The 27,786-nt window shown below is 48.1% G+C and overlaps 1 protein-coding gene across 3 annotated transcripts in view; it reads right to left on the bottom strand.

Annotated features, from left to right (window-relative positions):
• Positions 1–27,786, bottom strand: part of LOC115203300 (alpha-ketoglutarate-dependent dioxygenase FTO) — a 172,915-nt gene that overhangs the window by 141,676 nt on the left and 3,453 nt on the right. For 2 of the 3 annotated variants that reach the window (XM_029767874.1, XM_029767876.1), the window contains exons 2-3: positions 6,510–6,587; positions 875–1,919 (exon numbers count right to left, since the gene is read on the bottom strand). In XM_029767874.1, the coding sequence (XP_029623734.1) occupies positions 875–1,919; positions 6,510–6,587 (1,123 nt within the window). The remainder of the gene's footprint in view (positions 1–874; positions 1,920–6,509; positions 6,588–27,786) is intronic. The other variant, XM_029767877.1, reaches the window with a different exon arrangement.

Genomic DNA, 27,786 nt, shown 5'->3' with positions numbered 1-27,786 from the left:
GGCCCGCTGCAAAGGCGGCTGAGATATGGGTTGTACACCGTGTTGTCATGTGAAAGGGGAATGTGCACCTTGGTAGTAAAACAGAGTAAATATTTGATTTTAAAATATGATCATGTTCGATCAATCAGAATTTTGTTAGACGATCACTGATTCAATAGCAATGAACTCCATCAAAAATGATACACTCATATCAGCCCTATAAAATCAGGCCGAGACCCACTATGATAGAACATCTAGGCTAAACACTGCCTCAATACTGCTGTACAGTCTAGAACCAGTAATCAAAGCAGACACTCATTATTCCATATCAGATAATTACACAGTGATCATTTCTGGAGGAAATGACTTAGATCAGATCGTTGAGCGATAAGGCTGGGCGAGTTGTTGGAGTTTTGTAGTGTGCCGTTCAGCATGTGTTTAGCCCCTGAATGTGTCCCAGAGAGTGTGTTGATGATCTTCCCTCACTCCCTGGCCCTGCTAGCGATAAGGCATCCCAGCCTGTCAGAACAGAACAGAGGCAGCCCGTGATGACATTTGATAATGCCCTGACACTATCAGGCTGATAGATCTGATGGCTGGCTCACTGGAGGCCGTGTCTGAGATAAATGCTGTATAGCTGTTGGAAGTGAGCTGCTGTAGGGCCACATACACAACGTTAGCTGTTAGCTGCATCTGATAGCGATAGTAGCTCAAAATGACATCACAGTGGAGAAGAAAATAGCTACTTCTAAGGGGTTGTGGGTGGAGTGATAAAAATGGGATAACAAGTGAGACTGAAGGGTGTTTTTGAGGAAGTTTGGGTCTAGTTTGACAGGGATCCACCACTACTGACAGTGATATACAACAACTATACTGTATGACCTTTGACCCTCACCTTTGTCGTCGTCATGACAGCTGTAGCTGTAGACAGCCACAGGTGATAGGCTGACCAGGTTCTCATCATGGTGCCAGCCCACAGCCATCTTGCCCATCCCATAATACGGCTCTTCTTTCAGCTGGCTCATAGCTGCTGGGTCCATGTAGTTGAGCAGGGTGACGTTGAACTGGGCCGGGCCAGGACAGGATGTCTTAGCAGGGTTGAAGTTAGAGCATCCCTGGCCACTCTGCTGGTCTTCATCCTCCTCATCTTCAATGTGGTACCCAGAGAGACTGTGTTTTAGCTCAGCCACAGGCTTCTCCTGAGGGCCTAGACCTGTGGTCTCTGTCTCTGTGCTGCCAGCTGGCCTATGCTTCCAGTCTGTGTGTTTTTCCTCACTGTGTTGTTTTGACCCCGTTGGGCTACCCAGTTCAGTTTGTTTAGTCTTCATGTCTCCCATCTCGTCGCCGTGTCTTGACTCCCATGCTGCATCCTGTTTGGACGATGGGCCTTCTTCTTCACTGTGTTTTGACTCTATGTCCCAATCGTCACTGTGCTTTGACTCAGTCTCTCCCTCCTCACTCTGCTTGGATTCCGAGTCTCCTCCATCGTCACTGGGTTTGGACTCCTCGCTATCTTTAGACTCCGTGTCTCCTTCTACACTGGGTTTAGACTCTATAGCACCAACGAACTCTTTCCTGCACTGCTTGAAAACATCCCCCTCCTTCCTGTCTCCGACATCAGAGCAGAAGAAGCAGTTGAGCTCCCAGAGTGCTTTGCAGGCGGCACTGAGGTCTGGGTCGCAGCAGGTCCCTCTCTGCTCGTCTGTGTGCCAGGGGATGGTGAAGAGCCGCGTGTCCAGGTAGCGGTAGGTGGTTCCTGGCTGACCCAGCAGCACCCGGGACACGGCGGTGAAGACGTCTCGGTCCCTCACCTTCACCAGGTCCCTCAGGAAACAACCCCTCTGCCGCAGGGTGAGCAGAGCAGCCTCCACCCGACCATGGAGCTCCTCAGGCAGGGAGCAGGACCGCCGCAGAGCCAGGCCAGAGTAGCTAGTCTCCCACTGGAACACAAACAAACACAGATCAATTAGCTGTTGTTCTGCCTGCTATGAGTTAAGTGATCTCTGTCTCCAGAAACAATTGATGGAGAACAAGTACACAGACCAAACAGCCAACAGAAATATTGTATAACTAGCCATTGTTCCTTCTAATTCTATGGTTCTGCCTATGAGCTAAGTATCTTTCCAAGTGCTGAGTCCTCCAGTGGGATAGACATAAGGCTTTGGTATGGACTAGTACCAATGGCAGTGGGATGACAGAAGGTCTGGACTAGTACCAATGGCAGTGGGATGACAGAAGGTCTGGACTAGTACCAATGGCAGTGGGATGACAGAAGGTCTGGACTAGTACCAATGGCAGTGGGATGACAGAAGGTCTGGACTAGTACCAATGGCAGTGGGATGACAGAAGGTCTGGACTAGTACCAATGGCAGTGGGATGACAGAAAGTCTGGACTAGTACCAATGGCAATGGGATGACAGAAGGTCTGGACTAGTACCAATGGCAGTGGGATGACAGAAGGACTAGTACCAATGGCAGTGGGATGACAGAAAGTCTGGACTAGTACCAAAGGCAATGGGATGACAGAAGATCTGGACTAGTACCAATGGCAATGGGATGACAGAAGGTCTGGACTAGTACCAATGGCAATGGGATGACAGAAGGACTAGTACCAATGGCAATGGGATGACAGAAGGTCTGGACTAGTACCAATGGCAATGGGATGACAGAAGGACTAGTACCAATGGCAATGGGATGACAGAAGATCTGGACTAGTACCAATGGCAATGGGATGACAGAAGGTCTGGACTAGTACCAATGGCAGTGGGATGACAGAAGGTCTGGACTAGTACCAATGGCAATGGGATGACAGAAGGTCTGGACTAGTACCAATGGCAGTGGGATGACAGAAGATCTGGACTAGTACCAATGGCAGTGGGATGACAGAAGGTCTGGACTAGTACCAATGGCAATGGGATGACAGAAAGTCTGGACTAGTACCAATGGCAGTGGGATGACAGAAGGTCTGGACTAGTACCAAAGGCAGTGGGATGACAGAAGGACTAGTACCAATGGCAGTGGGATGACAGAAGGTCTGGACTAGTACCAATGGCAGTGGGATGACAGAAGGTCTGGACTAGTACCAATGGCAATGGGATGACAGAAGGTCTGGACTAGTACCAATGGCAATGGGATGACAGAAGGTCTGGACTAGTACCAATGGCAGTGGGATGACAGAAGGTCTGGACTAGTACCAATGGCAGTGGGATGACAGAAGGTCTGGACTAGTACCAAAGGCAATGGGATGACAGAAGATCTGGACTAGTACCAATGGCAATGGGATGACAGAAGATCTGGACTAGTACCAATGGCAATGGGATGACAGAAAGTCTGGACTAGTACCAATGGCAGTGGGATGACAGAAGGTCTGGACTAGTACCAATGGCAGTGGGATGACAGAAGGTCTGGACTAGTACCAATGGCAATGGGATGACAGAAGGTCTGGACTAGTACCAATGGCAGTGGGATGACAGAAGGTCTGGACTAGTACCAAAGGCAATGGGATGACAGAAGGTCTGGACTAGTACCAATGGCAGTGGGATGACAGAAGGTCTGGACTAGTACCAATGGCAGTGGGATGACAGAAGATCTGGACTAGTACCAATGGCAATGGGATGACAGAAGATCTGGACTAGTACCAATGGCAGTGGGATGACAGAAGGTCTGGACTAGTACCAATGGCAATGGGATGACAGAAAGTCTGGACTAGTACCAATGGCAGTGGGATGACAGAAGGTCTGGACTAGTACCAATGGCAGTGGGATGACAGAAGGTCTGGACTAGTACCAATGGCAGTGGGATGACAGAAGGTCTGGACTAGTACCAAAGGCAGTGGGATGACAGAAGGACTAGTACCAAAGGCAGTGGGATGACAGAAGGACTAGTACCAATGGCAGTGGGATGACAGAAGGTCTGGACTAGTACCAATGGCAGTGGGATGACAGAAGGTCTGGACTAGTACCAATGGCAATGGGATTACAGAAGGTCTGGACTAGTACCAAAGGCAGTGGGATGACAGAAGGACTAGTACCAAAGGCAGTGGGATGACAGAAGGACTAGTACCAATGGCAGTGGGATGACAGAAGGTCTGGACTAGTACCAATGGCAGTGGGATGACAGAAGGTCTGGACTAGTACCAATGGCAGTGGGATGACAGAAGGTCTGGACTAGTACCAATGGCAGTGGGATGACAGAAGGTCTGGACTAGTACCAATGGCAATGGGATGACAGAAGGTCTGGACTAGTACCAATGGCAATGGGATGACAGAAGATCTGGACTAGTACCAATGGCAATGGGATGACAGAAGGTCTGGACTAGTACCAAAGGCAGTGGGATGACAGAAGGACTAGTACCAATGGCAGTGGGATGACAGAAGGTCTGGACTAGTACCAATGGCAATGGGATGACAGAAGGACTAGTACCAATGGCAGTGGGATGACAGAAGGTCTGGACTAGTACCAATGGCAATGGGATGACAGAAGGTCTGGACTAGTACCAATGGCAATGGGATGACAGAAGGTCTGGACTAGTACCAAAGGCAGTGGGATGACAGAAGGACTAGTACCAATGGCAGTGGGATGACAGAAGGTCTGGACTAGTACCAATGGCAATGGGATGACAGAAGATCTGGACTAGTACCAATGGCAGTGGGATGACAGAAGGTCTGGACTAGTACCAATGGCAGTGGGATGACAGAAAGTCTGGACTAGTACCAATGGCAATGGGATGACAGAAGATCTGGACTAGTACCAATGGCAGTGGGATGACAGAAGGTCTGGACTAGTACCAATGGCAGTGGGATGACAGAAGGTCTGGACTAGTACCAATGGCAATGGGATGACAGAAGATCTGGACTAGTACCAATGGCAGTGGGATGACAGAAGGTCTGGACTAGTACCAATGGCAGTGGGATGACAGAAAGTCTGGACTAGTACCAATGGCAGTGGGATGACAGAAGGACTAGTACCAATGGCAATGGGATGACAGAAGGACTAGTACCAAAGGCAGTGGGATGACAGAAGGTCTGGACTAGTACCAAAGGCAGTGGGATGACAGAAGGTCTGGACTAGTACCAATGGCAGTGGGATGACAGAAGGTCTGGACTAGTACCAATGGCAGTGGGATGACAGAAGGTCTGGACTAGTACCAATGGCAATGGGATGACAGAAAGTCTGGACTAGTACCAATGGCAGTGGGATGACAGAAAGTCTGGACTAGTACCAAAGGCAGTGGGATGACAGAAGGTCTGGACTAGTACCAAAGGCAATGGGATGACAGAAGATCTGGACTAGTACCAAAGGCAATGGGATGACAGAAAATCTGGACTAGTACCAATGGCAGTGGGATGACAGAAGGTCTGGACTAGTACCAATGGCAATGGGATGACAGAAGGTCTGGACTAGTACCAATGGCAGTGGGATGACAGAAGGTCTGGACTAGTACCAATGGCAGTGGGATGACAGAAGGTCTGGACTAGTACCAATGGCAGTGGGATGACAGAAGGTCTGGACTAGTACCAATGGCAGTGGGATGACAGAAGGTCTGGACTAGTACCAAAGGCAATGGGATGACAGAAGATCTGGACTAGTACCAATGGCAATGGGATGACAGAAGGACTAGTACCAATGGCAGTGGGATGACAGAAGGTCTGGACTAGTACCAATGGCAATGGGATGACAGAAGGTCTGGACTAGTACCAATGGCAATGGGATGACAGGTCTGGACTAGTACCAATGGCAATGGGATGACAGAAGGTCTGGACTAGTACCAATGGCAGTGGGATGACAGAAGGTCTGGACTAGTACCAATGGCAATGGGATGACAGAAGGTCTGGACTAGTACCAATGGCAGTGGGATGACAGAAGGTCTGGACTAGTACCAATGGCAATGGGATGACAGAAGGTCTGGACTAGTACCAATGGCAGTGGGATGACAGAAGGTCTGGACTAGTACCAAAGGCAGTGGGATGACAGAAGGTCTGGACTAGTACCAATGGCAGTGGGATGACAGAAGATCTGGACTAGTACCAAAGGCAGTGGGATGACAGAAGGTCTGGACTAGTACCAATGGCAGTGGGATGACAGAAGGTCTGGACTAGTACCAATGGCAATGGGATGACAGAAGGTCTGGACTAGTACCAAAGGCAATGGGATGACAGAAGGTCTGGACTAGTACCAATGGCAGTGGGATGACAGAAGGTCTGGACTAGTACCAATGGCAGTGGGATGACAGAAGGTCTGGACTAGTACCAATGGCAATGGGATGACAGAAGATCTGGACTAGTACCAATGGCAATGGGATGACAGAAGGACTAGTACCAATGGCAGTGGGATGACAGAAGGACTAGTACCAATGGCAATGGGATGACAGAAGGTCTGGACTAGTACCAATGGCAATGGGATGACAGAAAGTCTGGACTAGTACCAATGGCAGTGGGATGACAGAAGGTCTGGACTAGTACCAAAGGCAGTGGGATGACAGAAGGTCAACAGTGGTCTGGACTCTGAACCAGCCTGACTGACTGACTCACCAGCTGTTGGAAGCCATGGTCTGAGGGCCCGAGGTAGGGGATGCGCTGGTCTCCAAGCTCCTGCAGCAGCCTGCGCCTCTGAAGAAGAGGAGACCAGACACAGGTCAGTACACATAGGTCAGCAAAGATGCACACGTCATGATGAATTTACAGGTAATGACATGTACGATAGAAGAGAACAGATTAATTCAGGGTTTTGGGAGTTGATGAATGAATTAGCCTACATTTAAACTGAGACTGTGAAGCATCAGCGTCCCATTTAATTCAACCTCCCCAGATGATATCCAATGACCATCCCATAGTCCCCTAGCTTCATTGTCGTCTCACATTTTTATGATTTCTGGGTTCTGCAGTGGGGTTCCTCACAACCTTATAAAGAATGCCCTGCTGCGTTCTGCGTACTGGCTCCCTCCTATAAAGACCCAACCTGGTGGAAGGATCAAAGCCCTTTCATTGGCTCACATTCCATTCCGACCTGTAAATCCAACGGCAACCAGCGTAAAACTGCGATACCCAAATAAATTTCACAAGTGCCGAACCCTCCCCTCACCTCCTCCCCTCACCTCCCTCCATCCATCTCTGCCGTCTGCGTCCCTCCGTCCTTTATTCTCTCCCCACAACCTCACAGGTGCACACACCCCACACCCCACACCCGTCAGCCACTGGCTGGCTGAGAGCCGGCGGGCGAGAGTGCCATGTCAGTGACCAGCTCCTGCCTTTAAACCTTTAAATGTGCTGTGGACACCGGTGTGAACGCTTCGCCCCTTGCCGCACAGCTTCCCTGCATCAGCAGTGAGCAAGCTGAGTGAAGGCTGTGAGGTTTAAGGACAGCAGGCCTCGTATATATTCCCAGACATTTACTACATGGGTTTCACATTTCTGCCGGCCTAATAATGCCAGAGACCTCATGCGGGACGCGGGGGAATGCGAGAGTCCCGCCCGCCAAAATATGTCCTGACTTTTAGAGTGAAATAAAATGTCCTGTTAAGAACATTAAAGTGTATGCTTAAAAAGGTTGTGTCCTGAATGACTCAAAAGAGGGCTGGATCAAAAAGAGGACAAACAGAAAAAGTATGTGCATGAATACAGACAGGAAAAGGTGAAATCTCAGTATGGGAGACGGAGAACCTATTAGCTCTATGGTGTTAGTAGATTTCCCTTCAGGGGGCTACAGCTTTATCTGCAGGCGAAACAACACCAACACCATCATCAACACCAACAACACCACCACCACCAAACACCAACAACTACAACACCACCATCAACAACAACACCACCACCAAATCATCCCCACCAAACACCAACACCACCCCCACCAACTACAACACCATCATCACCACCAACAACTACAACACCACCAAACACCAACAACATCAACTACAACACCACCAAACACCAACAACACCACCCCCACCAACTACAACACCACCAAACACCAACACCACCAACAACTACAACACCAAACACCAACAACACCCCCACCATCAACTACAACACCACCAAACACCAACACCACCAACTACAACACCACCAAACACCAACAACAACACCCCCACCATCAACTACAACACCATCAAACACTAACAACACCACCAACTACACCAACACCAACTACAACACCCCACCATCAACTACAACACCACCAAACACCAACAACTACAACACCAAACACCACCAACACCACCATCAACAACAACAACACCACCAAATCATCCCCACCAAACACCAACACCACCCCCACCAACTACAACACCATCGTCACCACCAACAACTACAACACCACCAAACACCAGCAACACCAACACCAATAACACCACCAACGACACCCCCACCATCAACTACAACACCACCAAACACCAACAACACCACCCCCACCAACTACAACACCACCAAACACCACCAACAACTACAACACCAACAACACCCCCACCATCAACTACAACACCACCAAACACCAACACCACCACCACCAACTACAACACCACCAACTACACCAACATCAACTACAACACCATCAAATACTAACAACACCACCAACTACACCAACACCAATAACACCACCACCACCACCAACTACAACACCCCACCATCAACTACAACACCACCAAACACCAACAACTACAACACCAAACACCAACAACACCACCACCATCAACTACAACACCACCAAAGACCAACAACACCACCACACACCAACAACACCACCACCATCAACTACAACACCACCAAACGCCAACAACACCACCAAACACCAATAACACCAACAAACACCACCACGACCACCACCAGCAGAAACACCAACTACAACACCACCAAACACCAACAACACCACCACCTACACCACCAAACACCAACAACACCACCAACTACACCAAAACCACCATACACCAACATCAATAACACCAACAACACCACCATCATCAACACTAACAACAATAACACTAACACAAACACAAACAACACCACCACCAACAACAACAACAACACAAACAGGATGCACATGGGCTTCCAGACAGCCCGGCACTCTAAGTTATTCTATTTAGAGTGGAACAAACAAAAGGAGAGGAAAACTGGTCCACAGACAGAGTGAATCTACAACACAAAACAACATACACTATTCATGGCCAGTCTGTGTTCAAAGGGCCAGGAAGAAGAGCAGAGGAGGAAAACTGACAAACTGACACACATTCATTGGTGTCAAATTCCTGCAGAAGCTTCAGGATATTAAACCTGTGTGTGTGTGTGTTTCTGTGTGTGTGTCCAGTGTGGGGGTGTTTCTGTGTGATGTGTGAGCATGAGTATGGGGGCAGTGTGGTGTGTTTCCTGTGTGTGTAACCAGTGTGTGTTGTTCCTGTATGCATGTGTGTACAAGGCTGGTTGGTAGGCCGTTGCCAACTTGACCTTAGAGCACATTGCCCTGTGCGATGTGCATGCAGGCACACACACACACACACACACACACACACACACACACACACACACACAACTAGGCTGGATAGCACACTGCCTCAGCTCCAATCGCACACAACCGGGCTGTCACGCACATGTCGAATACATCAAGCCACTCAGAAATTCCACAGGAAAAAAGACAACCCCAGCCCTCTGTAGCAGATGGGGTCTCATTTCCTCCTCTCTTGTCTCTCCTCATCTCCTCTCCTCTCTCCTTCTCTCATCTCCCTGTATATCAGAGCAGTCTCTCTGTCAGTTAGAGATTCTGCTTTTCCACCCAGCATAAGAAACCAGATTACCAATCCCATAAAAACAATGACATGGATGATTTGCTGTAACCATGCCAGTCGTCTGTTCTGAGTGATATATCTGATGCTGCTCTTAATCTCTCTCTGTTGACGGGATTAAAATCCCCTTGGCCAGACTGTTTATCACATAAATAGATCTGTTCTTTCAGATCTGGACATGAGAAGGAAATCAAACGGCTGGTATTTTTTATTTTTGACACTTAAATGAGTAGATTAATGTCCAGTGCTTAGATCATTATGGCTCAAAATAACTAAGAAAATAACATCAGAATTGCTGGTGGTGGTGGAGTAGAGCGTGTTTCCTCTGAGAGGGTGGTTTGTCTGAGGACTACCCCCATGGGTCCAGCATTACCCTGAGGAACCCTGGGTCCCAAAGGACTGGTTTTGACTCGGGTTGCTATGCTGTAACAATCAGAACCAAAGTCAGGGTGGAGGTGGAACCAGACCTCCAGCCAGTAGACAGCGTTCTACTGAGAGCCCTGGGGAGTTTAAACCTTAACAGACAAAAATCCCTCAACCAACCCCAGCCCCCTCTCATCCCCACGATGACGCATTGAGAGTTAGCTGCCTAATAGAGCGCTTTGTTTAGGAAGCAAACAATTGGTACTTGTGTGACATCGATTTCAGAAAATGGTCTCCTCCTGCAAAAGTGACGGTGAATCAGTTTCCTGAAGAACATCAGCCTCAAACAGGGAGACAGGCGAAGACATCAAATGCGCTTCCGCCCCGTTTTCATTTGGCACCCCATCGCAGAATGTGGGGAGTGGGTGTGGGGCGGCCAGTGGCAAGGAGGATGGCAGGAAGGCCAGGGAGTGCCCACTTCGGACCGGGGGAGGCGAGGGTTGAAGAGAGAGACCAAACGGACGAGGTTCACACCTGAGTCAACAAGCCTGCTGTGAGCAGTAAGGAGCGGGTAGCCGTCTGACCGCCACGCCCCCGCCCCCTGGACCTCCACGCTCCAGCCTCATGGACCTCCACCCCCCTGGACCTCCACCCCCCTCAGGCCCCTTGACCACCACCCCCCAGACCCTCCACACCCCAGCCCCCTGGACCTCCTCCCCCAGCCCCCTGGACCTCCAGCCCCCTGGACCTCCACCCCCCCAGGCCCCTTGACCGCCACCCCCAGGTCCTCCACGCCCCAGCCCCCTGGACCTCCTCCCCCCAGGTCCTCCACGCCCCAGCCCCCTGGACCTCCACGCCCCAGCCCCCTGGACCTCCACGCCCCAGGTCCTCCACGCCCCAGCCCCCTGGACCTCCACGCCCCAGCCCCCTGGACCTCCACGCCCCAGGTCCTCCATGCCCCAGCCCCATGGACCTCCATCCCCCAGGCACCTGGACTCCCTCCACCTCGGTGACAAACAGCACGTAGCTACCTCATACACAGGGCATGTCTCTGACTGCTTCGAACCACAGTGAGATCACACATCACCTAGGTGCCATCACACACACTTCCTTGCACACTGACACTGTCCCTCCCTCCCTCCCCCCTAGGCTACATGGTTATTTTAACTGACATTTAGGCCCCGGGACATAATAAGCACTATCCATTCAAAGAAAAGCAAAACTTTAACTGCCTTTTGACATTTTGTTTCAGACAAATCGTGGCATAATGCATTCTCAGAATCCCACACACTGGTCAGCGGTCACTATAATGGTTATGGAGGTGGATGGGAGGTAAGTGATAAGTGACTGAACAGTGTAATAAATGGTTAACTGATTGGAACATCTGTAGAGTGACCTGAGAAGCAGGCCACACAGGGCAGTAATAATATGTAACCCCACACCCACACACTGGACCAGGAGGTGGGGATGCAAATTCATCTGTCTGGTTGGAGAACTAGCTGGTTACATTCTGATCAGGTGGTCACTGCTCATGTAGTAAATAGTAGGTGTCAAATATAGTTTTTCCATTGAATATGTCAAAAAGTATTGCAATAGTACACAGCTAGAATATGATGAGCCTCGATGCTTCTCCTGCCCAAGAGGAAAAGCTGATCACCAAAATGTATCTTCATCTGTGTCCTCCCTCAGCAGCTCAACTCCATAGTCTCTATCTCACACACACACACCACACACAAACACACACACACAACTATAGACAATCATACTGGTTGATGTTCAGAAAAGTATACACACCCACACACAATGACAAGTACTTTATGGAAGACAGTCAAAGTAGTTTAAACAGCCATTCAATTAGCCCTCTGTGTTCTCTCTGTGTTCTCTCTCACAGTGTTAAACCCAATCCGTGACGCAGCCATGGGCAGGTGTAACCCTGTCAGGCGTTAGGAGAAGGCAAAAGAGAGAAAGATGAATCACCCCAAAGTATTTACACATACACCTGGGGTAAGCCTAGACACTGACATCTTGGCACATACAAGGCCTGTCCATTCAAGTGCTTTTCAATGTCCACGGTGTCAACATCTATTTCACACTCATCTACACCTAGAAGGAGAAAAAGATGTTTCCATGACCTTTACCCAATGTGTCAAATCTGGAGAGAGAGAGAGTGAGAGAGAGAGAGAGAGAGGAGAATGAGAGAGAGAGAGAGAGAGAGAGAGAGAGAGAGAGAGAGAGAGAGAGAGAGAGAGAGAGAGAGAGAGAGTGAGGAGAATGAGAGAGAGAGAGAGAGAGAGAGAGAGAGAGAGAGAGAGAGAGAGAGAGAGAGAGCAGAACAGAACAGATATTTAAGAGGTCTGCCCTACCTTACATAAGCAGAAAAGTAAAGGGTGTTAGCCACTTTGGCTTTAATTGTTATTTTGTGGGCAGGCCATAACACTTCCATTAGGATTATGTCGATAGAGAAAGCTTTTTAGTTTTCACCTACAAATGACAACCTGGTTTCATGAGGTCAGCTGTTTTCCAGGCAGAATGGACCATTTTAACACTGACACACATTCCCTAGGTATTCAGATTCAGACACAGGCCAGTTTGTTGGGAGAGAGGTGAGGGAACGAGGGGAATATGAGGGACGGAGGGAGGGGAAGGAGAGCATTGATTGAAAGACTGTGATTAGCAGTTTTCAGCAGGGTGCGCTGGGGCCATCAAGTTGTTCTGACAGCCTTGTCGCATCCTGAGGTGGAGTCAAGGAGAGGTCAGTGCTTTAGAGAGCTCTCTCTCTCTCTCGCTCCCTCTCTCTCGGTCTCTTTCCTCCCTCTGTCTCTCTCCCTCTCTTTCTTTCTCTCACTCTCTAGCTAGCCAGCCACACTTCTCTGCCCCGCCACAAAATCAATATGGCTCTGCAAAGTGCAGGCGGCCCGGGGGAGACTGAGGGCTAGAAGCGGGGCCAAGGCGTCCTCCAGGCCTGTCCCACGGGCAGTGTCAAGGACAGACCCAAGCCGGGATACCGGAGGCTGAGGTTGGGGTCTGCATGCCCCCCTCTGCCCCCTCCCCTGTGTCCGCTGACGCGCCCATCACTCGGCCTGGAGGACAGGATCGATAAGCAGGTGGAGCGTTAAATACTCTACCCCAGAGGGTGTCCCGCTGCTGGGGCCCAGCCGGCCAGTACTCAGCCTCCTGCTCCCTCCTCCTGGAGGACGGTCTGTCTGTCTGTCTGTCTGGTCACACCTGAACTGGATGTTTTGTTCTCAGACTGAGAGACAGAGACTGAAGATCTCTGACAATAAACAGTTCAATAACAGTTAGAGAAACATCTCTGCTGTGGAAGGTAGCAGCATGGCCCACTGGTCACACAATGTAGCTCCTTAACAGGACACAGGTCAACAGAAGTCAGCCACGGGGCCTGGGCCTGCTCAGGGAATTGGTCAGTAAGATACCTGAACACTGTCTCCTCCAGTTAAGACAATACAATGTGTTCATAGTTTTATTATGGACAATATCTAAACCATAATAGAGCAAATAGCAATAGACTACTTGTTCTAGCTCACTGTCAATAATTGTCCTAATTCTGATAGAGTGAGAGAAACAGATGGGTGATGTTGAGAGGATTTCAGTCATTCCGAGTGTCTGTGTGTGTGAGTGACTGATCACAGTGGAAGTGGCTTGTGTTGCTAATCCAGAAACCAGTGTACGACAGAGTAAAGAGCCAGCTCTGTGTTCCATCCACAGTGTTAACAGCACAAGCTGATCAACCCCTTCAGATGGCAGCTAGTCCCCTTCCCTGTCCTTAAGGATCTAGTCTAGATGATCTGCTGCCTGTCTGCAGCTTCACTGGGGATAAAGATGATTTACAATCCAGATGGAGACTAGGGCTAAATCAGGGTAAAACAGGGCTGATTGTGACATCTGAAATGGCATCGTATTAGCTAGAATCCATTTAGTGAAAAACAAGCATGTTTCCTTTCTATTTCCTTTACTAACCACTATTTACTGGAACAGTATGTTACTAATATCTGAGACTAAAGGGACAGACAAGAACACTTCTTAGGAAGTGATTCAGTGTTGTTACTGAATCACTACAACAACAGAACAAATCTAACCTATTTGTCTCAACTTAACGATTAAGACTCAGATTGCTATTGAATTACCGGACAGATATTATTTCGGAAAATTTACATGGTTTTTGACTGTCTTCCTGGAATCCACCACAAGATTAATAGTCTATAATGGCATTAGACAAATCCTAAAATATATGGCAGCAGAAGGCATTTTAGTTTTCTTCTCAAGCCATCCCATCCATTCCTATTCACTGTTTACTTATTTTCCTTCCTTCACTCATTGTGAACCAAGGATAATATTCTACCAGGAATTGAACGTCTTAATCCTCTTTACACTCTTCCTAGTAGCCTGGATGGTGACAGATTAACAGACCGGACGTGTCCAAACCCTGGGGCGACAGCCTGCTGCATGCATGGCTTTAAGTGGACTGGAGGGTTAATATGAAGCCAGTAGAAAAGAAAGCAGTGGTGGTACTGAATATTACTGATGAGCTCCAGGTGAGTGGTTGGTACTGATGAGCTCCAGGTGAATGGTTGGTACTGATGAGCTCCAGGTGAATGGTTGGTGCTGATGAGCACCAGGTGAATGGTTGGTACTGATGAGCTCCAGGTGAATGGTTGGTGCTGATGAGCTCCAGGGGAATGGTTGGTGCTGATGAGCTCCAGGTGAGTGGTTGGTACTGATGAGCTCCAGGTGAATGGTTGGTACTGATGAGCTCCAGGTGAATGGTTGGTACTGATGAGCTCCAGGTGAATGGTTGGTACTGATGAGCTCCAGGTGAATGGTTGGTACTGATGAGCTCCAGGTGAATGGTTGGTGCTGATGAGCTCCAGGGGAATGGTTGGTGCTGATGAGCTCCAGGTGAATGGTTGGTACTGATGAGCTCCAGGTGAATGGTTGGTACTGATGAGCGCCAGGTGAATGGTTGGTACTGATGAGCTCCAGGTGAATGGTTGGAACTGATGAGCGCCAGGTGAATGGTTGGTACTGATGAGCTCCAGGTGAATGGTTGGTGCTGATGAGCTCCAGGTGAATGGTTGGTACTGATGAGCTCCAGGTGAATGGTTGGTACTGATGAGCGCCAGGTATATGGTTGGTACTGATGAGCTCCAGGTGAATGGTTGGTACTGATGAGCGCCAGGTGAATGGTTGGTACTGATGAGCTCCAGGTGAATGGTTGGTACTGATGAGCTCCAGGTGAATGGTTGGTACTGATGAGCTCCAGGTGAATGGTTGGTACTGATGAGCTCCAGGTGAGTGGTTGGTACTGATGAGCTCCAGGTGAGTGGTTGGTACTGATGAGCTCCAGGTGAATGGTTGGTGCTGCCAGGAGAATGGTTGGTACTGATGAGCTCCAGGTGAATGGTTGGTACTGATGAGCTCCAGGTGAGTGGTTGATACTGATGAGCTCCAGGTGAGTGGTTGGTACTGATGAGCTCCAGGTGAATGGTTGGTACTGATGAGCTCCAGGTGAATGGTTGGTGCTGATGAGCACCAGGTGAATGGTTGGTACTGATGAGCTCCAGGTGAATGGTTGGTACTGATGAGCTCCAGGTGAATGGTTGGTACTGATGAGCTCCAGGTGAGTGGTTGGTACTGATGAGCTCCAGGTGAGTGGTTGGTACTGATGAGCTCCAGGTGAATGGTTGGTACTGATGAGCTCCAGGTGAATGGTTGGTACTGATGAGCTCCAGGTGAATGGTTGGTACTGATGAGCTCCAGGTGAGTGGTTGGTACTGATGAGCTCCAGGTGAGTGGTTGGTACTGATGAGCTCCAGGTGAATGGTTGGTGCTGCCAGGCGAATGGTTGGTACTGATGAGCTCCAGGTGAGTGGTTGGTTCTGATGAGCTCCAGGCGAATGGTTGGTGCTGATTTGTTTTTACTTAACTAGGCAAGTCAGTTAAGAACAAATTCTTATTTACAATGACGGCCTGAGCTCCGGGGGCATGGTTGGTGCTGATGAGCTCCGGGGGCATGGTTGGTGCTGATGAGCTCGTGACAGTGTGGGTCAGACCCAACTCATTTAGCCTAGCCTGAGACAGAAAGTAAAATGGGACTCGGTCACGTACTAGAATATGTTGGCTGTTCCCAACTCCCCCCCACCTCCACCCACACTGGTCTGAGGGAAGAGGGAGATATCACCGTGGTTACTGTTCACACTCCTGCTAATTATTAGAGCCAATCAGAGAGGTTAACAGGGCGGAGCCTGAGGAGATCATGTTCTGGGGCATTTAACATCTGGCAGAGATGGAGGTGAATACATTACACACTGGCCTCCTCCAATCCAAATAAAACACTCTTGACATCTGAAGTATACTTAGCACAGAGGGGAGGGAGGGAGGGAGGGGTGTCGACGAGCCAGCATTCCATATGGTGATGTCCAAGTGCCACCTAGTGAAAACCATGTGGCTCGTCCAGTCAAGTGACGGTCCTCCAGGCTCCAGAGGAGAGGGTGTCTGCCCCAGAAAACAGTCCAGACAGGAGGACCCATCTGGACTGAGACAGCTCTGTCACGGGCCTAGCTACCTATGGCACAGTCCAACACGGTCAACGCTAAGAAAGATCTACTGCCACCAATGCCAAAAATTAGACTAGGGACCCAATACCATTAACCTACTTTGCAAGAACGTGCAAATCAATTTGCCAAATAAAAAATAACTATATCCAACTGCTATGATTTTAGGTTATCCAAAGGTTACAATCACGTCAACATCAAGGGTGACACTGAGCCATGGATGTTGACGTGGACGATAATTGTGTAAAGCAATGATGTGGGACGTAGTTACTGTACATAGTTGACATCGTATGGTGTTACTGACCTGTACTTTCTCCATAACCAATACTTGTCCAGAGTGTGCTCTCTCCATCTCTCTCTCTAACTCTCGATCGCTCTCTCTCGCTCTAACTATCCATCTCTCTCTCTCGCTCTCCATCTCTCTCACTCTCCATCTCTCTCTCTAACTATCCATCTCTCTCTCTCTAGCTATCCATCTCTCTCTCTCTCTAGCTATCCATCTCTCTCTCTCTAGCTATCCATCTCTCTCTCTCTCTAGCTATCCATCTCTCTCTCTCTAGCTATCCATCTCTCTCTCTCTAGCTATCCATCTCTCTCTAGCTATCCATATCTCTCTCTCTAGCTATCCATATCTCTCTCTCTCTAGCTATCCATCTCTCTCTCTCTAGCTATCAATCTCTCTCTCTAGCTATCCATCTCTCTCTCTCTCTAGCTATACATCTCTCTCTCTCTAGCTATCCATCTCTCTCCCTAGCTATCCATCTCTCTCTCTCTCTAGCTATCCATCTCTCTCTCTCTCTAGCTATCCATCTCTCTCTCTCTCTAGCTATCCATCTCTCTCTCTCTCTCTAGCTATCCATATCTCTCTCTCTAGCTATCCATCTCTCTCTCTCTCTAGCTATCCATCTCTCTCTCTCTCTAGCTATCCATCTCTCTCTCTCTCTAGCTATCCATCTCTCTCTCTCTCTAGCTATCCATCTCTCTCTCTCTCTAGCTATCCATCTCTCTCTAGCTATCCATCTCTCTCTCTCTCTAGCTGTCCATCTCTCTCTCTCTCTAGCTGTCCATCTCTCTCTCTCTCTAGCTATCCATCTCTCTCTCTCTCTAGCTATCCATCTCTCTCTCTCTCTCTAGCTATCCATCTCTCTCTCTCTAGCTATCCATCTCTCTCTCTCTAGCTATCCATCTCTCTCTCTCTCTAGCTATCCATCTCTCTCTCTCTCTAGCTATCCATCTCTCTCTCTCTCTAGCTATCCATCTCTCTCTCTCTAGCTATCCATCTCTCTCTCTCTCTAGCTATCCATCTCTCTCTCTCTCTAGCTATCCATCTCTCTCTCTCTAGCTATCCATCTCTCTCTCTCTAGCTATCCATCTCTCTCTCTAGCTATCCATATTTCTCTCTCTAGCTATCCATCTCTCTCTCTCTAGCTATCCATCTCTCTCTCTAACTATCCATCTCTCTCTCTCTCTAGCTATCCATCTCTCTCTCTCTAGCTATCCATCTCTCTCTCTAGCTATCCATCTCTCTCTCTAGCTATCCATCTCTCTCTCTCTCTAGCTATCCATCTCTCTCTCTCTCTAGCTATCCATCTCTCTCTCTCTCTAGCTATCCATCTCTCTCTCTCTCTAGCTATCCATCTCTCTCTCTCTAGCTATCCATCTCTCTCTCTCTCTATCTATCCATCTCTCTCTCTCTAGCTATCCATCTCTCTCTCTCTAGCTATCCATCTCTCTCTCTCTAGCTATCCATCTCTCTCTCTCTAGCTATCCATCTCTCTCTCTAGCTATCCATCTCTCTCTCTAGCTATCCATATCTCTCTCTCTAGCTATCCATCTCTCTCTCTCTAGCTATCCATCTCTCTCTCTAACTATCCATCTCTCTCTCTAGCTATCCATCTCTCTCTCTCTAGCTATCCATCTCTCTCTCTCTAGCTATCCATCTCTCTCTCTCTAGCTATCCATCTCTCTCTCTAGCTATCCATCTCTCTCTCTCTCTAGCTATCCATCTCTCTCTCTCTCTAGCTATCCATCTCTCTCTCTCTCTAGCTATCCATCTCTCTCTCTAGCTATCCATCTCTCTAACTATCCATCTCTCTCTCTAGCTATCCATCTCTCTCTCTCTAGCTATCCATCTCTCTCTCTCTAGCTATCCATCTCTCTCTCTCTAGCTATCCATCTCTCTCTCTAGCTATCCATCTCTCTCTCTCTCTAGCTATCCATCTCTCTCTCTAGCTATCCATCTCTCTCTCTCTCTAGCTATCCATCTCTCTCTCTCTAGCTATCCATCTCTCTCTCTCTAGCTATCCATCTCTCTCTCTCTCTAGCTATCCATCTCTCTCTCTAGCTATCCATCTCTCTAACTATCCATCTCTCTCTCTAGCTATCCATCTCTCTCTCTCTAGCTATCCATCTCTCTCTCTCTAGCTATCCATCTCTCTCTCTAGCTATCCATCTCTCTCTCTAGCTATCCATCTCTCTCTCTCTCTAGCTATCCATCTCTCTCTCTAGCTATCCATCTCTCTCTCTCTAGCTATCCATCTCTCTCTCTCTAGCTATCCATCTCTCTCTCCAGTAGTATGGTGATTGTTTCTAGCCCTGCTGTTGGTCCTGGCTGCTACGCTGTGTTTGTTGTGATGGAGAAACAGATATGTGTCTATGGCTGTGTTTAGTAGCTATGGGCCATCCCCTCCCATCATTAGTGGAGGTATAAATCACCCCCCCCCCCCCCCCTGTGCCCAGAGGTGAGAGAGATGAGAGTGGAGGTGAGCCTGAAATAATGCTGATGTCCCCCAGGGTCAGACCTCCATTATGGCCGCTTCAAAAACTATTAATCTGGCTTGTAGTCACTGGCCTAGAAATAATTACTTCATCTAACCTATGTAATACAGCATGACCAGCAGTCCAGTCAGGTCCAATTGGGTGGGGGAGAGAGAGAGGTGGGGGAGAGAGGTTGGGACAGAGAGGGGAAAGGGGGAGAGAAAGCCACAAATTACAGGCCCGTCACTGCTGCTACTAGGTGACTGATGTACCACTCACCAGCTGGATATGGCCTTTACACTAACACTGATTTACACACACACACACACACACACACACACACACACACACACACACACACACACACACACACACACACACACACAGCTCTGGTGAGCCAAGGCACACACACAACATTTCATGTTTTTGCAATGTGGTCACAATATACTCAGCAATCCCTAACAGGGTCTGACTAAAATAACTTACTAAAAGATAACACCCATTCAACCACTAATCACTAAGGTGAAACAGCCAGGGAACAGAGTCCAGTATATTCACTGTAACCCACCAGAACAACACACCAAATGGAACCCCTGACTTCCTAAGTAGTGCACTACCTCTGACCAGAGCTCTATGGGTCCTGGTCAGAAGTAGTGCACTACAGGGTGCCATTTGGGACACAACCAGAGTGTTGTTCTATCTAGTGTGAGGTTGGCCAGACGTCCACCTCTCTAACCACTGCTCAACACTGCCACCTAGAGATGTAGGACAAACTGCTAGAGTCATCACCAACACCACACCACTATGACGGTGAAATAATCCACCACAACATCCCACTACACACACACACCATCAAATCCAGTGCAGTCCGCCTCCATAAATGTCACAGTGAAGTATGGAATGACATGAATAAATACAACAACCATGAGTCTCCAGTCAGTCAGTGGAGGCATGGCTACATCGCTGGCTGTCACAGATGGCATCCCAGGTGGAGATTTAATTAGTTAGGGTTGAAGTCAGTCTCCCTTGTTGTCTGGGGGTCCTCGCTCGGCACGCGCTACTGTAAACATGTTCTATATCCTAATCAGGTGTCACCGCCGCGTTTGATCAGTCTGCTAAAACTTGTCACAAATCCCCGGCAGAGAGAGAGAGGAGGAGGAGGGGGGAGGAGGAGGGAGGAGGGGGGACAGAGGGAAGGAGCGGGGAGAACAAAAGGAAGGAGCTGTCAGAGGGAGAGAGAGGGGGAGACGGAGGAGAGTTTGCCCATTAGCAGCATTCTCCTTCTCTCTCCTGCTGCCCATAGTGAGGAGTCCCCTGGTGACAGGCAGCTCCAGGTCTCTGCTACACAACACAGGGACTTCACTTCTCTTCACCACCGTCAGCACTATACACACTAACACACCTGATCACTAGAACAACCACATACTCCAGCTAAACACTCACGTAGTAAACTAGTTTCTGTTGTTTACCCAAAAAACTGAGATAAGCCTACAAGCTGCACCCCTTTTTGGTTTCTGCAAACACTTTCAATAGTGGGTCTCTTTCTTTAAAAGCTCCAAATCAGAGACAGACAGCTCCCCTGCAGAATGAGAGGAGACAGCAGGCAGTGGGGTTGGTATAGGAACACACGCACCATTAGATACTGTTTACCTTGCATTTATGTTGATATTGAATATATTAGCCGATTGAACCTCCTAAGAACACTGCAGAGTGACAAGCCGGAATCCGTCTTTGCAACTACCATGGCAACGGAGATTACCACAAATAGAAAAAAATCTAAAACCTCTGAATAGAACGATACATAAATTAATTAAAGGACACAAAAACAAGCAGAGAATTAAAGTTAGAACATCTGTCAGAGACTTAGCTTCCCATCCTAATACCAGTGTTAGAACATTTATACCCTTGAAGTGAATGATCCCTTCTTTAATTGACAGTCAAGGAAAAGTGGTTGCAGCAGCATCCTGTAGCCGCTGATAAGAAAGCTTTCCCCCTCTCCCCCCCAAAAAACAGTTTAAAGAACCTTGGCACTAATCCCTATTGTCATCCCAGTGCAGTGGAAGGACTTACAAATAGCGATAACTCGACAGAGGCTGTCTGTTCCTGAGGAGTTAGGGACAGGGTAGCCGTCGCATGCTGGAGAATCAGTCACTTAGATTAATACAATCCATACGCGGCGTCAGTCAGGCATGACACTAGACTGTCACTGCATTTACATCCCAGTCCATCCCTACCGTTCTATATGACAATGTGTTTAAGAAGGTCCACTCACATCACAAAGAGCCTCCCTCTCTCTCTGTGTGTTGGTGGATAACACCCCGTCATATGATGTGCTTCACTGGGGATCCTGGAAACAACAACTTTGCAAAGCTTTGTATCACAATGTTTACATATGGAATGGGTGCCACTGTCACTCACACAAGTAGGCCACACACACACACACACACACACACACACACACACACACACACACACACACACACACACACACACGTGTAGAAAGCGTTGTTTATTGAGTTTTTTTGCTGAAGCTTGCTTTGAGAGCATGTGGGCATAATACAAAGAACAGCTATACTAAACTGATGAGCTACAGAAGAGGACTAACCTAACCAAAAACTCCACAGATTATCAAAAACAAACAGCAACATAACTGATCAAACCAGAAATAAAATGATAAGATTATTGTGGCAGAACACAAGGCTAATAGATGGGATCTCAGCCACTGCTGAGCCTCAGTGTTTAGGCTGTATGTCTGTGTGACTCCTCCACTTCAGCAGTCCTGAGACAAATGACATTGGCTGCCCTCGACATTACAGGGCCAGGGCACGCATGACACTAGGGCTGACAACTGAACACACACAACACACCCCTAGCTGCCTTGATAAACACACACACACACAGCCCAAAACAGCACTGACACAACCTCTCTCCCTCCACCTCCCTCTCTCTCCATCTCACAGGAGACAACCCTGACTTCAGGTCCTTACCCAGGCAAGTGGATCTGACCTGCTGCCCCCAGTCAGCCTCATCTGAATACACAGAGACAGGAACAGGAGAGGAAGGGAAATCTGCCTATATTATGATGGGAAGAGAGGAGAAGAAGAGAGGAGAAGAGAGGAGCGGGGGATGAGATGCCGTCAGGGGGCTCTCTTCTTTATGCACGTATGATCATGTGGTTGACAGCACCGGTGGGAAGAATTACGGACTGTTGAACAAAAGGTTGAGGTCTGGCTGGCGATGGGATGGTACCTGGATGGAGAGGCAGGCAGGCAGCTAGGCAGTGTTGGGGCCTGACAGTGGTGGACTTATGACAAGTACCACCGCGCACACGCACACGCACACGCACACACACACACACACACACACACACACGGTACCTCCTTGCCATCCGCTCGCACCAAAGTCTGTCACTCAGAATGGGCCAAGAACGCTGCACGTTAGATTGAGCGAGGGGGGCGGAGAGAGGATTGAGGGGGGTTCTGGTCAGAGGTTAAGCGCAGAGAAGACAGCAATGAAAGGCAACTGTCATGCACCAGCGCACGCTGAGGAGCGCCTGTCTCATGGAGAATATGCAAAGAAGGAATGCTCTCCGAGTCCTGAAAACAGCCCTCCTCCTCACCCCTATTACCATCACTACCCCACACAGTACACACACAGTACACACACAGTACACACACAGTACACACACAGTACACACACATAACTCAGCCCCTCTAAAACAGAGTGGCGGCAATACACCACAGAAGGCAATGCCTGCCTGACAGCATGCCAATCAAACTGATGACCCCTTCTCTAACATAGCAGACGCATGACTAAAGTTAGCTGGGCTCATGAACAAACACACAGGCTGAGAGAGAATCTCTGAAAGATGAAGAGGCTACCTGGCTGGCATCAACAGGTATCATGGAATATCCAAAGAAATGATCCATCAAATGGTCTTGGCTTATTTTAAAATGAAATAAGCACTGTAATATCTGACTTCAGGTAGAGAAAGGTATTTTATGAATGGTGGTTGGTGGGTAAGGCAAGGTAGAGGCAAGGCACTCCAGCTGGCTAGGTTACACTTGGCTCCAGTGATGGGGCAGCGGGGCACTGCCATCCCTCTCCCTCAGTGTACTACAGTACTACATGCCAGGTACTTTCATTACACACGTTTATGGAAAATATCTTATGATGTACAAATTAACAGTTACAATTTACAGGGCCTTATGAAAGTGGCCTCCTGCAGTTTTTGTGAATGGAGGCTATTGAAGCAGTCATCAGAAGCAGATGTTGGCCAAGTCAAACGTTAGCTAACTGCTAGGTAGCTCAGCTTTATTGGAAAGGTGAGTCATTACAAAGGAAAATAAATTCACAAATAAACAGCAGCACCACCAGCCCTGTAATAGAAATGGAGCAGGTGGATTCATAGGGAGAGCAGGCCTTCTGAGAGCTACAATAGGTAGGCTAGCTTTACTGCTATAGGACCAACAGCAAAAGAAAGTTAACCTACATGATGAACGCTAAAGACAGCCTTGAAAGAAGAGACTGCACCTCAAGTGTTGTCTAGTCACTGTCCTTGTGACAGATGGCCTTATTAGGAAAATTAGATTAAATTAGAGGACTGCTGCAGTCTTCTCGTCCTCTCCCTCTCTCATCGTTAGTCTCTGTCTCTCTCTACAGCGTGCCCCCCCCTCCCCCCATCCACACATACGTACAGTTTCAAATGAAAATAATGACCTCCCTAGATTGAAGCCTTGAGTGGCTAATGAACCCCCCTGAGTCCCCTCTGTCTGAGGTGAGCGGGTCATTCCCATGTTTATTTAGTACGGCACCACCACACACACACACACCACCTATTGATCAGATTGATTATTCCATGTATATCACCGCAGATAGGCCTCTGACTGACTGATGAACTCTGGGTCACACTGAACGTAAACTCATTGACTCTGACAGCTGAGATGATCCATTGTCACAGCAGCTCGTTTGGGAAAATACGCAGACATCAGCAATAATATGCCAATGCTAATATGAACTGCTAGGTAGAGCTGATGATTTTTATTTATTTATTTATTTTACCTTTATTTAACCAGGTAGGCAAGTTGAGAACAAGTTCTCATTTACAATTGCGACCTGGCCAAGATAAAGCAAAGCAGTTCGACAACATACAACAACACAGAGTTACACATGGAGTAAACAACATACAGTCAATAATACAGTAGAAAAAAAAATAAGACTATATACAATGTGAGCAAATGATGTGAGATAAGGGAGGTAAAAGCAAAAAAATGCCATGGTGGCAAAGTAAATAAAGTATAGCAAGAAAAACACTGGAATGGTAGATTTGTAGTTTGAAGAAAGTTCAAAGTTCAAATATAAATAATATGGTGCAAAGGAGCAAAATAAATAAAATAAATACAGTAGGGGAAGAGGTAGTAGTTTGGGCTAGAGTATAGATGGGCTATGATGATGACATGGGATCTGTCAACGGAGAGGGTCGCCCACAGCTAACAAGCTAACAGCCTGCTCTGAACAAAACCTGGAACTGGTGGGAAATATTACTTCTGAAACTGAGCAACTAGGCCAATTTCTGATGACAATCCAGTAAGGTATTACTTCAAAGAAAATCCTGAATAAATGTACCATTTGTCAATAGTAATAAAGTATGAATAAAGTAACTATGTAGAAGACACTAAATCTTTGTTCATCTGCTGGATGAGTTGAACAGAACATCCTCTGTTATATGTTCATCCTTAGTGTTTTCAACATACACTAAAACCGAAGCCCTTTAGCCAAACCGTGTGGATGGACGTGCTGTGTAAAGTGTCATCTATCATATGGCTGCTGTGATGGCTAACATCAGGAGAGGAACCTAGGCTATGTCCCAGTGTGCATCCAAAATGGCACCCTATTCCATACATAGCGCACTACCTTTTATCAGGGCAATGGTCAAAAGTAGTGCACTACATAGGGAATAGGGTGGCATTTGGGATAAATCCTCAAGCTGGTTTTTCCCTCTGGATGTTTAGTAGGATCACAGATGCTCTTAAACACATACATGTCCGTGGACCCTGGCAGCTAGGGGCGGCTGTAGACATAGGACCTGAGACACCACAGAGAGAGCAGCCAGGCCGGGCTGTAAAAGTTGATATCCACCCAGATGCAAACCAAATGTAGACATCGTCAACCCTTAAATTGTCCTACATTTAAAGCAGACCACTATAAAGGGGGTAAGGATAAGAGAAGAGACCTGTATGTAGACACACATCTAGATCACTACACATGAAGAGACATATTATATACTGCACTGTGTGGCTGTTGACAGGGATGTAGGACTACTTACTGAGAAACCATATTTCAGATATAAACCGTTTGTAGTGTATCTAACTCCCAGAAAAGGGTACGATAGCTGGTTCCGTGTCAGTGCCATTACTGCAAATAAAATGTGCTATAAATTTGCTCTTTGTTGCCAAGAGATCAAAGAAACCCTGTAGCTGGCAAAAACAATGGGAAAAACAATAGCAACCCAAGTCCTTCTTCCATCACTGACACATTGCCACTGCCAGGCATGTGGCTTAAAGGCTGTAGTGTTGGGTTGGGTTTACCAAGCTGATCTGTAAACAACACAAAAACAGCCCAGATATATCCAGGCTAAGCTCCAATAACTAAGACAAGGTATAAAGAGGTAAAGAAGGGGGGGGGGGTGCTTATAGCCACAGACTAATCAACCCTCCTCGTCGTTCTCATATCAGATCAATGAACTACCCGGGGCCTTGGGCCCACTGCCACACCACCACACAGGCACTACATTACACACAAAACTTCATATTCATTCATTGATTTACTTTTCAGAATAGTATATCATTGAACTCCAATGGGACTAAAAACAGAGGCTGGGGATGAGGTCAAGCCCACTTGCATGGACAGATGTTTGCACAATATTGATGGCCCAAGCAGAAATAAATGACTAAATATCCCGATCGATACCTAGTTTCCCTAGCCGGGCCTGTACGACAGCAGATACATAAATACATCTTTATGGCTACAGGAATGGTCCCTAATGAAGAGTGGATAAATGCTCCCCTGAAGGTAAACTCTTTGATTAGCTGAGGCCAGAGGTGACGCCCGGTTGGGGAGGGCAGAGGCGATATGCTGACATGGAAATGCCATACCTTCCATTGACTGAGGAGTCTAATGGTTAAGAGGGGCTAAGTTACTGAGGGGGCAACCAGGATATGACAGGTCACAAGCCTTGAGCAGCTCGTTCTGTGCTACCTGACCTCCTATCCATTTGTAATGGTAATAGCATGGATCAGCAGCATTCTCAATCATACTCATAGTCAATAACGCACATATTGTTTCAATTCTACATGTAGCCTAGCTCTGTTTTGACTGTATCACTGGGCTGGAGAGGATACTGTTGAAACAAATCCTCTGCATTTCATCTCCAGCCACCTCAAGCACGAAGGCCCTAGCTGTCAGTGGTTAAGACGTATGAAAGAGGGGACATGAGACTGTAATCAGGCCAGACCATCGTCCTCATCATCATCATCAGGAGCAGCAGTACTGAGCTCCAGCTCTCTGTCTCCCTCATGGTGAAGAGACAGTGGTGCTGATGATACTAGATAGAGGATCTGGATGGAGCTGCCTGCTCTTATTTACAGCACAGCTCAATTACCAAGGACAACACCAAGCAGGCTCATCACTCAGCTTTCCCTTCACTGCTCCACAGTGACCAACAGGGCCATAAAGAGGGAGGAACCAGATCATTCCCTGCTCCTTAATTAAATGAAAGCAAAGCTGTTGACTTAATTTCCCTTCTATCTGTAAGCAGACCCTCCTCTTCCTCACCCTCAACAAAGCAGTCCCCCACCCACATTGAGCTGGCCAGCCATCTAACCAATGAAGACCTCCCGGTCATCATCCCTGCTCGGCCCTAAATCAACAGCTGGATAAACAGCCTCCACGGTGGGTTAGTGCCGGTCCCCATGCAGTCACAAGAGGCTGAGGGCCGGGGGGCTCCAGGGGGCCGAGTCAGGAGCCGGATCGACACCTCAGCAGCGATAAGTAATTCTGTGTTGGATTAGCAGCATGATGGCCTGATCAATACAGGGTGATACACTCAAGCCATTAGGAATGCAGGGAGGAAATGGCCCCCTCTGGTAATAAAGCAGGCCTTATGTCTGGCTGTTCCTTCATCAGATCTCTCCATTAGTGTAATGGTACTATTATCAGCCACAGCAAAAGACATATTTTACCAGGGAACCTTTTTTCAGCCGGACGGACCGGGCCCTGCTGGAGGGGGTCTGATGGAGTCAGGGAGGGAGAGCCATGCAGTGAGGAGTGGAGAAATGTACTCTCTCTCTC

The sequence above is a fragment of the Salmo trutta genome, chromosome 12 (genome assembly GCF_901001165.1).
Source record: "Salmo trutta chromosome 12, fSalTru1.1, whole genome shotgun sequence".
Lineage (NCBI taxonomy): Eukaryota > Metazoa > Chordata > Actinopteri > Salmoniformes > Salmonidae > Salmo > Salmo trutta.
Note: the sequence above shows the minus strand (reverse complement) of the source record. Positions and strands in the feature narration are given on the sequence as shown.